This window comes from Capsaspora owczarzaki, assembly GCF_000151315.2.
Source record: "Capsaspora owczarzaki ATCC 30864 unplaced genomic scaffold supercont2.7, whole genome shotgun sequence".
NCBI classification, from domain to species: domain Eukaryota; class Filasterea; order Ministeriida; family Capsasporidae; genus Capsaspora; species Capsaspora owczarzaki.
Window position 1 is genome coordinate 1364334 of NW_011887298.1, and position 14547 is coordinate 1378880.

General features: G+C 56.1%; 2 protein-coding genes across 2 annotated transcripts; one reads left to right on the plus strand and one right to left on the minus strand.

Moving 5' to 3' along the window:
- The first annotated feature begins 102 nt into the window (after positions 1-102).
- On the plus strand, positions 103-5419 carry CAOG_04909 (ATP citrate-lyase). The gene is made up of 3 exons (XM_004347610.2): positions 103-384; positions 1001-1175; positions 2170-5419. The coding sequence occupies exons 1-3, from the start codon at positions 251-253 to the stop codon at positions 5176-5178; spliced, it is 3318 nt and encodes a 1105-aa protein (XP_004347660.1). The 5' UTR covers positions 103-250; the 3' UTR covers positions 5179-5419.
- Positions 5367-13343, minus strand: CAOG_04910 (sensor protein GacS). The gene is made up of 3 exons (XM_004347611.2): positions 13270-13343; positions 11380-13118; positions 5367-11279 (listed from the first exon to the last, which is right to left on the minus strand). The coding sequence occupies exons 2-3, from the start codon at positions 13027-13029 to the stop codon at positions 5634-5636; spliced, it is 7296 nt and encodes a 2431-aa protein (XP_004347661.1). The 5' UTR covers positions 13030-13118; positions 13270-13343; the 3' UTR covers positions 5367-5633.
- Between the last annotated feature and the right edge of the window lie 1204 nt (positions 13344-14547).

The window sequence follows — 14547 nt, forward strand, 5'->3', positions numbered from 1 at the left end:
GCTCGCTCGCTTTCAATTGCACATAGTTTTAATACCCAATTGCAGTGATTTTCCTTTTTGCTCCATTCTCAAATGGTTGTAATTCCGAATTTGGCGTTGCAAATTTGAGCTCATTCGTTTTTTTTTCTGTTTTTGTTTTTTCCCAAATCGCTCCTTCAGTTTGTGTCGTGTCGCAACCACGCAAAACCGCCCTTCTCCCCTGCTTCGTTTGATTCTCAACCACCCAACCCCACTCTAACTCAAAACACAAATGTCTGCCAAAGCCATCCGTGAAGCCGCGGGCAAGCAGCTGCTGTCCAACTTCCTGCCTGCCTTCACCACGAGCGCCGCTGCCGATGGTGCGAGCCAAGTCTACCTGCAAAACCGCGTCGTCTCGATCACCAAGTAAGCATGCGATGCTCAAGCTTTGACCTCCACACTCTGCGTCTCTGATCCATCACAGAGTGATGTGGATAGAAGTAGAAGAAGAAGAAGAAGGAAGAGGACTTGAGGACGTGAGGACGTGTCGAGGCAGAGGCAGTAAGAAAACACGCGATTTTTGGATGTTTCATCCGTTCAAAAAAAAAAAAAAAAAAAAAAGGCGTAGTTTGAATGTCGGAAAGGAAGAAACAAAAAACGAAAACGGAAGCAAGTTTGAGTGATGAGAACACAATGAATGGAAACGCAACAAGATGAGCGACGAAAACGCATTCGAACAAACGCATTGAACGAACGCGATCTCAACGAAAAAAATAATAAAAAAATAAAATAAAAAAATAAAATAAAAAAATAAACTCACGCGTTTTCGAATCGTACGATTTTTCATGATTTTTTTTATGAGATGTTGTTGGGATTTGAAACACGATTCTTGAACGAATCAGAACGAGTCAAAACGCAACGATGCGAAGTGTTGCAGTGCAGTGCGAAAGTGGGGAGGGAAAGGAACGAACAAGGCGATCAAGAAAGAAGCAGCAGCTCACAGACTGACTGACTGACTGACTTGCCTCTGTTTGTTTTGTAGGACGACCGATCTCGCAACGCTGGGCGAGGCGCACCCTTGGCTGCTGACGACGCCGCTCGTCGTCAAGCCAGACCAGCTCATCAAGCGCCGTGGCAAGCTCGGCCTCATCAAGGTCAACACGGACCTCGCCGGCGCCGTCCAGTGGATTACCGAGCGTCGCAACAAGAGCTTCAACGTAGGTGGTGCAAGTGTGAAGGAATGGAACTGTGCGAAGTGTGGTGTTTGATGGGACAGCCCTGCTCGCTCCTGCTTTCTCTCTCTCTCCCTCCCCGCCTCCCCACCGTTTCCGAATCCCTCGGTGCAACTGTCTTCCTCTTGCTCTTTGTTGCTTGGCTGGTGCTGGGGGTGGCGTTTCGATTCTTTTTTTTTTTCACTGCAGTCAACTGCGACTGTGGCGTTTTTTCCGCCCTTCTCCTTCTTTTGCCTTTTCTCCCTCTCCCTCTCCCCCACTGAACCAGTCGTCGTCGTTGTTGTTCCGCTTCTTTACTGGTGGGTTGAGTTTGCAATGGAATCGCACTGGTCGTGAAAGTCCACAGTTCCAAATTTGCAAACGTCATCGGAGGTAACAAAAAAAAAAAAAAAAAAAAAGGAACGTTTTTTCTTTTTGTTGTTTCACGCCCTCCCTCGCTCTCCCTCTCTCTCTTGCTCACCCTTTTCAGCTGCCTTCGTAGCTTGGTGGTTGTTTGCGATGAGTCTCTCTGCGTCTTCCCTCAATCATTTGGATCAGCCTCGCGAGGTTGGTTGCCTGAGGGGAGGTGTTTCTGGTGCACCTTTGAAGATCCTTTCAAAAAAAAAAAAACGACTTTTGTTCAGTAGTCAAACTGTGAAAGAACGTGCTTTCCAAGTAACGTGCTTTTTTTTTATTTGTTTTTTATTGGAAACCTCGGAGCGTTCGACCAACACAACACAACAATGCTGCAACTACACGCACGCGAATGGAACGCGAGTGGCAGAGCCGCGGGTCATCACTCGGTCACGACTTGGCTGGCGTGACTAACCCCCAACAAAAAACCAAAAAAAAAAAAAAAAGAAAACCAGCAGCATGATGAGCCAGCCACCCAACAATCCCGGACAATCCCCCCCCCCGCCTCCGCCTCAAATTCGAATGTCAAGTTATAGTTGGAGATTCGCTGTGACTCACACACACACACACACTCTATTGAAAACAGATTGGCGCCGTCGAAGGCACCTTGGACACGTTCATCATTGAGCCGTTCGTGCCCCACGAAGCCTCGGACGAGTACTACATTTGCATTCTGTCCGAGCGCGACGGCGACGAAATCCTCTTCCACCATGAGGGCGGCGTCGACATTGGCGACGTGGATGCCAAGGCCGTCCGCCTGATGGTCAACGTCAAGGAAATTGGTGCGCAGTCCGTCACCCCGCAGCTCATCCGCGAGCAGCTCTTGCAGAAGGTGCCCGCTGCCCGTCAAGAGTTCCTTGCCAACTTTATCCACTCCCTGTACAAGCTCTACGTTGCTCTCTTCTTCACCTACCTCGAGATCAACCCCTTGGTCGTGGTCGGCACCCAGGTGCACGTGCTCGATCTTGCGGCCAAGCTCGACCAGACGGCCGAGTTTGAGTGCAAGCCCTACTGGGCCGAGAAGATTGAGTTCCCCCCGCCGTTCGGTCGCGAGGCGTCGGCTGAGGAGCGCTACATTGCCGAACTCGACCAAAAGTCGGGCTCGTCGCTCAAGCTCACCATCCTCAACCGCAAGGGTCGCATCTGGACGATGGTTGCTGGCGGTGGTGCCTCGGTCGTCTACAGCGACACCATTTGCGACCTTGGCGGTGCTGCCGAGCTGGCCAACTATGGCGAGTACTCTGGCGCCCCCAGCGAGTCGCAGACCTACGAGTACGCCAAGACCATCCTCAAGTGCATGACCGACGAGCGCGACGAGCGCGGCAAGGTGCTCATCATTGGCGGTGGCATTGCCAACTTTACCAACGTTGCCGACACCTTCAAGGGCATTGTCCGCGCCCTCAAGGAATTCCAAAAGCTCATTGTCGAGCACGGCATCAGCATCTATGTTCGCCGTGGTGGCCCCAACTACCAAGAGGGTCTCCGCATCATGCGCGACCTCGGCGAGACCCTTGGCGTCCCGATCCACGTCTACGGCCCGGAGACCCACATGACTGCCATTGTCGGCATGGCGCTCGGTCTGTTTGAGTCGCCCGAGGCTGCCGAGGCCAGCAAGCAGAAGGCCATCCAGCCCTCGGTCACCGAGACGCTGTTTGCTGACGGCAAGACCCACCGTGCCACCTTCACTGGCAGCGGCCGCCCCGTCCTGCACAAGCACGACGACCTGCCCGCCATCGACCCCACCTTCAAGCCCCTCTTCTCGACGTCGACGCGCAGCATCATCTTTGGCATGCAGCCCCGCGCCGTCCAAGGCATGCTCGATTTCGACCACGTCTGCCGCCGCGAGCGCCCGTCGGTCGCCGCCATGGTCTACCCGTTCTCTGGCGATCACACCCAAAAGTACTACTGGGGCTCCAAGGAGATTCTCGTGCCCTGCTACCAGCGTCTGTCGGACGCCATCAAGGCGCACGCCGACGCCGACGTTGTCATCAACTTTGCCTCCTTCCGCTCGGCCTACGCGACCACCCTCGAGGCCCTCCAGTTCCACAAGCAAATCCGCACGATCGCCATCATTGCCGAGGGCATCCCCGAAAACCGCACTCGCGATCTCATCTTCAAGGGCCGCGAGGTTGGTGTCACGGTCATTGGCCCTGCCACCGTCGGCGGCATCAAGCCCGGCTGCTTCCGAATTGGCAACACTGGTGGCATGCTGGACAACATCATGACCTCCAAGCTCTACCGCGCCGGTTCGGTCGCCTACGTGTCGCGCTCTGGCGGCATGTCCAACGAGCTCAACAACATTATCTCGCGCACCACCAACGGTGTCTACGAGGGTGTCGCCATCGGCGGTGACCGCTACCCCGGTACGACCTTCATTGATCACCTCTTCCGCTACCAGGCCGACCCCGAAGTCAAGATGCTCGTCCTGCTCGGTGAGGTTGGTGGCACGGAAGAGTACGACATTTGCGACGCCATCAAGAGCGGCAAGCTCACCAAGCCCCTCGTCGCCTGGTGCATTGGCACCTGCGCCTCCATGTTTACCTCCGAGGTCCAATTCGGCCACGCCGGTGCATGCGCCAACGCGGACAACGAGACTGCCGTTGCCAAGAACAAGGCTCTTCGCGACGCTGGCGCCATTGTCCCCTCGTCGTTCGACTCGCTCGACACGGCCATCCGTGCCACCTACGATCAGCTCAAGCAGGCTGGCATCATTGTGCCCAAGCCCGAGCCGCCGGTGCCCTCGGTGCCGATCGATTTCGCCTGGGCAAAGGAGCTCGGCCTGATCCGCAAGCCCGCCAACTTTGTCTCGACCATCTCGGATGAGCGCGGCGAGGAGCTGCTGTACGCCGGCATGCCCATCTCCAAGGCCTTCCAGGACGACATTGGCGTTGCCGGTGTGCTCTCTCTGCTGTGGTTTAAGCGTCTGCTGCCCGACTATGCTTGCAAGTTTATCGAAATGTGCCTGATGGTCACTGCGGATCACGGCCCTGCCGTCTCTGGCGCCCACAACACGATCGTCACCGCTCGCGCAGGCAAGGACTTGGTGTCGTCCCTCTGCTCTGGTCTGCTCACCATTGGTGACCGCTTTGGCGGTGCTCTGGATGAGGCGGCCCAGCAGTTCTCGGAAGCCTACGACGCCGGTCTGACCCCCGCGCAGTTTGTTGCCAAGCTCCGTTCCGAGAACAAGCTCATCATGGGTGTCGGCCACAAGGTCAAGTCCGTCACCAACCCCGACATGCGCGTCACCATTATTCGCGATTTCTGCAAGAAGACCTTCCCCACCACGCCCCTCCTCAACTTTGCGCTTGAGGTCGAGAAGCTCACCACCGCCAAGAAGCCCAACCTGATTCTGAACGTGGATGGTTGCATTGCGGTCTGCATGGTCGATCTCTTCCGCCACTCTGGTGCCTTCACCAACGAGGAGGCACGCGAGTACCTCTCGATTGGTACGCTTAACGGCCTGTTTGTGCTTGGTCGCACGATCGGCTTTGTTGGCCACTTCCTCGATCAGAAGCGATTGAAGCAAGGCCTCTACCGTCACGACTGGTCTGATATCTCCACTCTTGATCCCACCAAGTTCCCTGCCTCCGAATAAGCGAGATGAGGTGGATTGGTGTTTCAATGTTTTTGGCTTCTTTTGGGGTTTTTTTTTGTCTTTTTTTTTCGTTTACATTTGAGATATTTTTCTTCCTGAGTTTGACTTGCAAATGTCCCAGCTGTTCCTGTTTCTCTTGTTTTGTTTACTTTGTTTGCGTACCTGTTGAAGGGTATCCAGTGTTGCTATTTTGCGTTTCTATGTCTTTGTATTATGGTCATACACTCGATAATTTTGTGCTTTTGTTTTTTTCAACTACTTTGAGCAGATGCACTCGAATCAGAACAGCAGCGTGGAACTGAAGAGACAACACAGCAAATGCAAAACTGATCTAATATTGACAACGCCAAAGAAGTAAAGCAAAACGCTTCCAACTTGAAACGAAAGGAAGACAAAAGATGCAAAAATGATACAACGTGCTAGCGAAAGCACAAAACAAAAACACTGAACCAGTCTTAGTTGCGCGCACGCTGGGGCTCAGTCTGAGTTCCTGGTGTGGGGAGCCGAATGGACGACTTGTCCAGTCCGGATGCGGAGGGCGGCAGAGGACAGTGTCGTTCAATGGTGTGCTTGAAATCGGAAAGCCGAGTGGGCTTGGCCAGAAAGTCTGTCATGCCAGCAGCAAGGCACTCGGCACGATCGGTCAGCATGGCATTGGCCGTGAGCGCAATGATGGGAATTTCGCTTGTGGGCGGATTGAAGACTTCGCGGATGATTTTGGTGGCGGAAAACCCGTCAAGCACAGGCATGTTGCAATCCATGAAGATCATGTCGAATGGGCGACGGGCTGCACCGGTTTGGTCAGCGGTGACCACAGTATCGGTCGCACTGGTGCCGGGGACCACGGGGCCCTGTTTGAGCACAATCAGCGCTTGCAAGCCGTTACTGGCAATCACGACGGAGCATCCCAGCTTTTCAAGCTGCTTTTGGAAGACGCGTTGATTCGTCACGTTGTCTTCCACCAGCAGAACGTATGGGCGGAAGCCAACTCCATCCTCCTCAGCTGGTGCACTCGTGCCATCAGCCGGACTTGACTTTGTTTGAAGCGGCGAGTGCTCGAAATGGGAAGGAAGTGGCGTTGTTACCACTGATGGCAAGGACGTTCTGGAGGATCCGCCGTGGGGTGGAGTCAACTCCACCTCAAGTTCACCAACATCGCCGAGATGGTGCTCGGACGAGGTCCTTCTTTGCAGCATCCGGGTTGTTGCAGAGAGGTCATGGTTGGCCGATGCGGAAGTGCGCGCCGAGTTGTCAAGGTGCAGTGGTGAAACAGGGCCCACAATGCGTGTTGGCAACGGTGCCACTGCGTCCAGATCTGCCTCCACCTTCTTCAAGGCTGTGGTGGAGACTGTCGGGGAGGACGACGACGACAGGAGGTCTTGGCGCAGACGAAGCGGCAAGAACTGCATCGGTACGTCGGGCGCAGGGGAATTTGTCGAGCGCACTGCAGTCAACGACATGGTAGAGGTGTTGACAGACGCTGCTGGAGAAGGCGAGGTTCGGTTTTCGCGACGCTCGAAGGCCTTGGAAATGTGTTGGCGCAGGGTGGGCCAATGCACAGGCTCCAGCACGACCTGCGCGTCGCGGCGCAGCGCAGAGGCCCGGCCGAGCATCTGCGAGTTGCCAAACACGGTCAACACGAGAACAGCTTGCACCAAGTTGGGGTCGGACACTGCTTCTTGGAGCCGGATTTGATCTTGCGACGGGGAGGCAGGAGGAAGAGCGGGGACTTGGCCATCGATGGCTGGGGCAAGAATACTCGCGGCTGCGCTGAGAACTCGACCCGCCGTGCTTGTCGGAGTCATCAACTCTGAGTGCAGGATGGCCACGATCGCCGCATCGTCCAAACAAGACGCCTGGTCGAGGGCCAGAACAGCCTCCGCAATCGTCGAGCAAGACACTACATTCACGCCGCGCAGCATGCCCAAATTCCGCGCCAACGCTCGGCGTGCCTTGGCATGGGGGTGCAAGAGCACAATTCGAACGGAGATTGGATCTGGCGCAAGCATGTCGGCATCAGACACCAGATGCAGCCGCTTGAGGGTATCATCATCGGACGACGACCCGGACTGCACCCCGCTCTCAGAGTCACGGGGTGCAAGGCGGCTGTCGTCTACCGGTGGCAATGACGCGGATGACGATGACGCCGACGGAAGAGTCGAGGGCAGCTCGGTTGTGGTCAGGTCCTCAGCAGTAGGGGTCGTGAGGGTGGTAAACTCGCCGGGATGGGTCAAGCTGTTCGATGAAACGGTGATGAGAGAGCCTTGCCGCGGCTTGGCTTTGTCTGGCGAGATGGGTGCCGGATTGTAGTCAATCTGCTGCACGGGCCAGGTGAAGGTAAATGTCGAGCCAATGCCAAGCTGCGAGGAGACCGACAGCGCTCCCCCGGCCAACTCGACCAGCTGCTTGGAGATGGCCAGCCCGAGACCAAGGCCGTCGTGCCTGCGGCTGACGGACGTGTCGAGTTGCGAAAAGGCATCAAAGATTCGCTGGATGGCACTCTTTTCCATGCCGATGCCAGTGTCGGCCACCTTGAAGAAGAGCTTGTGCTGCTGGGCCTGGCTTCGAGAGATTTCACTGTCATTGTGACCAAGGAGGCGAAAGCTGGACTTGCGAGGCGCTCGCGGCGAAGTGCCGTCGCTCGTCGGCCCAGGAGGAGGCCCGGCGTTGGACGATTCGTCATCCCGCTCGACAGCCTGCTTGTCGGCAACAAGCCAAACCTTGACCACAACTTCGCCCGTCTCGGTGAACTTGATGGCATTGCCCACAATGTTGAGCAGCACTTGCCGAAGACGGTCAGGGTCGCACATGACGGCTGGCGGGAGGTAGGGCGACGAATCAGCAATCAGGGTAATGTTCTTGCTTTGTGCCTTTTCGCTAAAGAACTTGAGCACATTGTCGACCAGATCGTAGGCGTTCGTCCAAGAATTGCTCAGTGTCAGCTTGCCGGCCTCAATCCGCGAAATGTCCAGAATGTCCTCAATGATGACAGACAGCACTTCGCTGGCGCGGTGCAAGGTGGAGAGAATCTCGCGTTGTTCGGAATTGAGCTCAGACAACAAGAGAAGCTCGGCCAGACCGACAATGCTCGTCGCTGGTGTGCGAATCTCGTGCGAAACGCTTGCAAGAAAGACACTCTTGGCGCGGCTCGACGCCTCGGCGGTACGTACGGCTTCGGCACGTGAGATACGCTCTTCCTCGTCTTGTGCCTTGGCAATGGCAATACCCACCTGAGTGGCCACTTGGCGAGCAAAGTCAACGTCGTCGAGTGCCCAGCCGCAGCCACCTGGACAAGTGACGCCGCTTCGCGGATGGAAGCACAGACACGCGAGCAGACCCCACGGTTGTCCGCGCACAACGATAGGGAAGGTCATGCTGCAGCCAGACTGCAGCTCTGGCGAGAAGGATGAGAACGAGGAGGACGAGCCCTGCTCGTTGACCGAGTCGGTGCTGGCTGCTCCGAGCTCGGCAAGCGCAGCGTTGAGGGACGGTGTAGACGACGAAGAACGGTCTGATTCCTCGCGGGTGTTCTCAGCACCAGCAGAAGATGGCGACTCGTCGCACAGAATAAACCTGGCGTCTCGACTGAGGGTGGATGAACCCAGGCCGAACGTGTCGGCAAACCGGGCAATGGCCTCGTCTTCCTCACAGTTGACCGATACGGTGTGCAAGAATTCATCGTGCAGGCGAAGGTGGTTGATGTTGATGCTACGGTCCAAAAGAGGCACGGCAGACAAGCGCACTGGGCCTTCGGCCATGCATTCGGCCACAATTTTCATCGTTCTCGTCTCGGCAGTGTGGAAGGGCGTGACGGTTGCGGTCGTTGCTGACGATGACGATGATGTCAAGAGCCCAGGATCGGATGTCAAGCGGGCCGTCTCCTGCTGCAAATGCTGAATGGTTGGATGCGTCAAGTGACCCAGGCGTTTGGTCTTGTTGGGTTGCAAAAAGATTCTCGGGAGAGACGGCGACGAATGGCGCTTCAAGTTTCGTTCGGGAATCGTGAGGCTGTCGTCGGGTGCGACAGGTATCGTGGCTGGAGCTGACGCGTGGCCGACAAGCCCTTCACGCGATGGCTCGACCGACCGATGCCGGCGCAAGTGAAAGTCCGATCCGCTGCCGGATTCGATTGGAGCAACGGCAATGGAACTCGAAAACGACGAACCAATGGTACTGACAGAAGAGCCATCAGAGTCCACGTAGGTGGAGGACGGCTCGAGCGACGCCAAGCCGCGCGAACCCGTACGCCGCTGATTCAGGTTTTCGGTGAACGACCCAAGTAGCACACGATCACAGCCGACAATCTCTCGGATCTTTCGAGCGGCAAAGCTCAGTGCCTCGTGGTGATTTTGAAACGCGGCCGAGACAGTCCGCGAAATGTCCAGCAACGCGCGGTCGCGGCGCGCGCGCCTCTTGGTCAGCTGAGCAGTCACTTGCCGCAAGCGACTGAGGCGCGCATGAATGGCGACGCGGGCCAACAGCTCACGGCTGCTAAAGGGCTTGCTCAAAAAGTCGTCCGCGCCGGCCTCGAGCGTCGCAGTGGCAGCGTCTTCGTTTACGAGCGGCGAAAGGAGCAGGATGGGGATGTGGTGCGTTCGTTTGCTGCGCAACTCACGTATGATGCTCCGCCCTCCGGGGCTCATCAGTTTGGCGTCGGCAATGATCAAATCTGGAGCGCACATGCTGCTGCAGTTGAGCGCGCCATCGTGGGTCGATTCCAACTTGACCTCAAAGGCAGGTTCGAGAAGCCGCTGCAGGTAGAGCCGCATGTCTGCATTCTCATCCACAACCAACACGCGAGGACGACCTGAGCTGATCGAACCGGTCGAGCTGGTGGATTCTGACGGTGCGATGCCAGTACCACCAGAGTCCGAATCGGCCACCAGCTGCGACGAGGTCGATGCTGGAGACTCGGACTGCTGAAAGGGCTCGTCGTGCGGCGAGTGGTCTGACAGAAACTTGGAGCTTGCCTTGCGCTCGTCAAACTTGGAGCTGAGCGAATGGTCGGCACGCTGATGTTTGGGAGCATGCAACTTTGTATCCGCGACCACCGCGGCCGAGAACAAGGATTTTGGCATTTCCGTTGCAGAGGAGGTCGTGGTGGGATTCTCGCGTTGTTTGTCAGCCCGAGCGTCGGTGGCTGCCGCAGCGTCAAAGCTGCTGTCCAAGTCTGGCGGAAACAGCAGCAAAGAATCCGTGCTTGATGACATTTGCTGCAAACCATCTTGCTCAGAGTCGGACTGTGTGTTGGGCGCTTCGGCTGGCCGTGACACCGACGGGGCTGTGGGTGGATGCTGAGGGAGCTCGACGGTGAAGCAGGTGCCAAAGCCGACAGCGCTCTCGACAGAGATTGTGCCTCCCATGGCAAAGAGCAACTCTTTGACGAGCGCCAGACCAATGCCCGAACCCTCTGTGCTCCTGGCACGCGCGTCGCGAAAAGAAAAGAAGCGCTCAAAGATTTGCGGAAGGTACTCTGACGGAATGCCAATGCCAGTGTCGCGAACAGTTGCAACAACACCGTCGTTTGCCTTGTTTGGACGAACACCGATTGTGACCTTGCCCGTGGAAGTGAACTTGAACGCGTTGCTCAAGAGATTGAGCAGCACCTTCTCCCAGTAGCTTGCGTCAATGGTGACCATGAGAGGCGTCGGGGGAGTGTCAACCGCCAGCCCGACCGAAAGCTTTTGAGCGGTGCTTTCGAATCGCGAGGCAAGGCTCTGCGTGAGCGCAGCAATGTCGAGTTCCAGCGGCTTGGACTGGTGGCCCAGCTTCATTCGCGAGAAATCGAGCAAGGTGGCCACGAGCCGGTGCAGGCGTTTGGCATTGCGGTGGACGGAATCGAGGACACCGCGCACCTTGGGTGTCAAGACCGGGCCGGTTGCAGCAACGCTGGAAGAGGATGCAGCAACGCTAGGAGGAGCTGCAACTGCCGCATCGTCTTCTGCCAAAACATCCGTCAAGGGGCCCAAGATGAGCTGCAGGGGAGTCTGCAGCTCGTGAGACACGTTGCACAGAAAGTCTGCCTTGAGTTGGTTGACGGCTACGAGCTTTTCAAGACGCTCCTTGTCTTCCGACACGCTGGCCGCAACGCATAGCGCGTGCTCAGCACAAGCGACAGAGACAAAGTATCTGTACTCTGTCAATGCGCACATCCTGAGTGCGAGTGAGCACCACAAACATGCTCAACAGCAAGCTTGCTACATGGGTGGCGCGGGTGTCGACGTTGACTGCGGAAAAGTCTGGCTGGGACAACCTGGCACTTTTCTGCCAGCAGGTGGCGGCATCCGGGTCGCTTGCTTTGCGCTCGGGTGAGCTGGGGTTGGACACGCCATCCTCGCTCACCGAGTTGAGTGCTGAAGACCCGGAGGCCATTCGATTTCGTGTCTCGTCCATCTGCATTTGCTGAACAATGGGCAACAGGGCTGGCTTGCTCACCAATGGAAGGATGAGCAAAATGCGATCAATGCCCGAGGCGTGTGGCAGAATGCTGATCTGACGCTCGCCGGTGAGAAAGGCCGCTTCGATGGCCTTGCTCAACTCTGTGTCCGGCGTTGGTGTGACTGCGTCGTCTCGCTGATGGTCGTGACGGAAACGAATCCAAGCAGGCAGGTGCAGCGGAGCAGTGTGTGGGTCTTCGGGCGGAGCACGGTCTGAGACGCGCTTGGCAACAACAACTCCGGGCGCCCGCACGTCCGAGTGCACTGCCACTGACGGAGGCTCCTGTTGCACGGCGTAGGCGGTGCAAAAGTGAACGTCGCGGAGGGCCGTGTCGCGCTGCAAATGATCGAGAGCAATTTGAAGCACACTTTGAGGGGTCGCCGCAGTCACCAGGGCACTTGAAAGGCCAGTCAGGGTTGTCAGACGCCGCTCGCCGACAATCTCACGCGTCGTGTCGGCAAAGCACATCATAAAGCCCACAAGGCCTGCATGGTGGGGCACATTCCAACAAGCTTCCTCGTACATTTCCTGCACAGGATCTGGCTTGGTCGCGCTGTCCTTGCCTGATGACTTGGGCGAGCCAAGCAGGGGTCGCCGATTGGCAGCACGGACGACCTCTACATAGCCGACTCCGCGCTCTTCCATGACAATGTTGGATGATTTGTTGGCACTCGTTGCAGTTGCCGATCCCATCGATCCGTCCGAGGATGAGCAGGATGAGGAGGATGAGGCAGTGCCATCGACTGCGGCAGCTGTTTCCGTAGGTTGAATGAATTGCGGCTGGACCAGCGGCCGTGGCTGCAACAACGGATTGGGACTGTGCGGGGGCGATTGGGGTGCTGCAATGACGCCTCCGACCTGCTCCATCCATTTGTCGCGATCAAACTTCTTGCCAGTGCCGACATTTTCGGCAGCAAGAATAAATTCGGGTGACGAGAGCGGCGAAATGACGAGCGGGTTTTGCGCAATGTCGTCGAGCGAGCTCACAGGAATCGTGACCGCGGAACACGAAAACCGAAAGTAGGCTTCGATCGGCCGCGTGCCCCGATGCAGCCGCGGGATGAGCACGTCGTTGCAAAAGAAGGTGCCTCCGTCCTTGAGCACCTGCTTGCCGAGCATGGTGAGGCGCTCGTACTCGGTGGAGGGCTCCCAAACCTGGCGCATGGGAAGGCCTTGGATGTTCTCTCGGAGCTCGAGCACCGGGCACGCTGCCTCGTTGAAGAGCACGACGCGCCGCGGACCCAGATAAAGCAACATTGGCAATGGCGTCGACAGCAGCAGCGCCACGTTCAAGGCGAGAGGGTCGGGCCAGTCATCAAGTGCGACGCCGACGACCGAGACCCAATCGACGTGCTGAATCTGCTTGCCAAGCTCACCCGCCTGGTTGAGCGCCAGTGCCAGCTGCGGATGCATCTCTTTCTGCAGTCAGTCTCTGCGCAAAGATGCAGCGTGATGTTGGCCAGTCGGCAGAAGCGCTTGAGAAGGCGAAAGGGGTTGTGAGTCTGATCACAACAGAGAATCGGGAGAATCAAGTTGTCAAAGTCATCAGAATACGATCAAAAAAAAACGGGCAAGCTGACGCACGAGTACCCCGCCCCCGCTCCTGCTCCCTGCCGCAGGGGCTTACTAGGGCACAGAGTGCAATGGACTTACCGACGAAAGGGAGACAGCGAGCGCGCGGAGTCAGGTCAGGTCGTGCGCGAGTGGGGTAGGAATGTCAGTGCGTGGGGGGAGGCCTGATTTTTGACACCAACAATGGCTCTTTTTTTTAGAGTATGCCCGATAGACCGCGCACCGTTCCAGCAAGATCAGTATCTGTCGATCGAAAAAGGAAAATAGCAAACGACAAGAATCAAAAAAAGAAGAAGATTGAGCAATTATTATGACGGTCACAATGAGAATGTTGGATTCAGTGCTGCGTGCGGTGGGGCTGCAGTTGAGTGGAGACAATTCGAATCGAGGTTTAGGTTGTCCCGTTGCTAAGAGCGTCGTCGGAGAGTAATTTCAAAGTCCCTCTTCCCGTTTTTTTTTTCTTTTTCTTTGTTTGTGTGAATGTCGTGAATTTTGCCCTTTATAGCAGTTCCTTGTGAATTCAGCCCGAGCCAACGATGTGCTCGTGCGCCGACCCACAGATTTCGAGCTGTGTTCTCCCGCAACGATCCGAGCGAAACGGGTGCTTGGCACCTCGGTGTAAAAATAAAAAAGCAGGGAATAAGAAGCGCATCACGAGCATTGACACAGAGTAGGAATGGTTATTTCGCGAAAGCGAGCGACTAAGGCAACCATCCATAAATTGAAAAAAAGAAAGAAAAAAACGCGTGCTAAATGGAAGCGAAAACTTTGCATTTGGTGAGAAAAAGCGGGAGGAGAGGGGACTGCCACTGAGCAGGACGACAGTAGCGCGTTCACTTGGACACGAAGCAACGAAGGGAGACGAATTTCGGGAAAGGAGAAGGAACGTGTTGCCGAGTTACCAAGGGGGGTCAAGCGAAAAACAAAAGGGGGTTGGGGATAACACAAGCAGTGCCGCTTTTCTCACTCTCCTACTACTTTTTCTACGGAGACCGAGGCAACAAACACGCAACGCCGGCAGACTCGCTTTGACTGAGCTCTTCGTCATCGGATGATGGGTTGCAAATGAGCGCGCGGAGGGGCGAGCGCCGAGAGAATGGAGCGAAATTGTGACTCGCGCTACCATACAATTTAAACTTTAGCACGCACAACGACACCAAGTAACCAAAAGATAAACTCCACCACGATGAAACCGACAAAACGACACACAAAGTCAAAAGAAACGAAAAGCGAGGGGGATTGGACGAAGGATAAACAAAAGACTGCGCTGTTGCTGGGTGAGCATCCATTTGGGGAATTTGCGAATGACATGTCGCATCTCAATGGCAAGCTTGAGAAGACACGGTCAGACTGTAATTC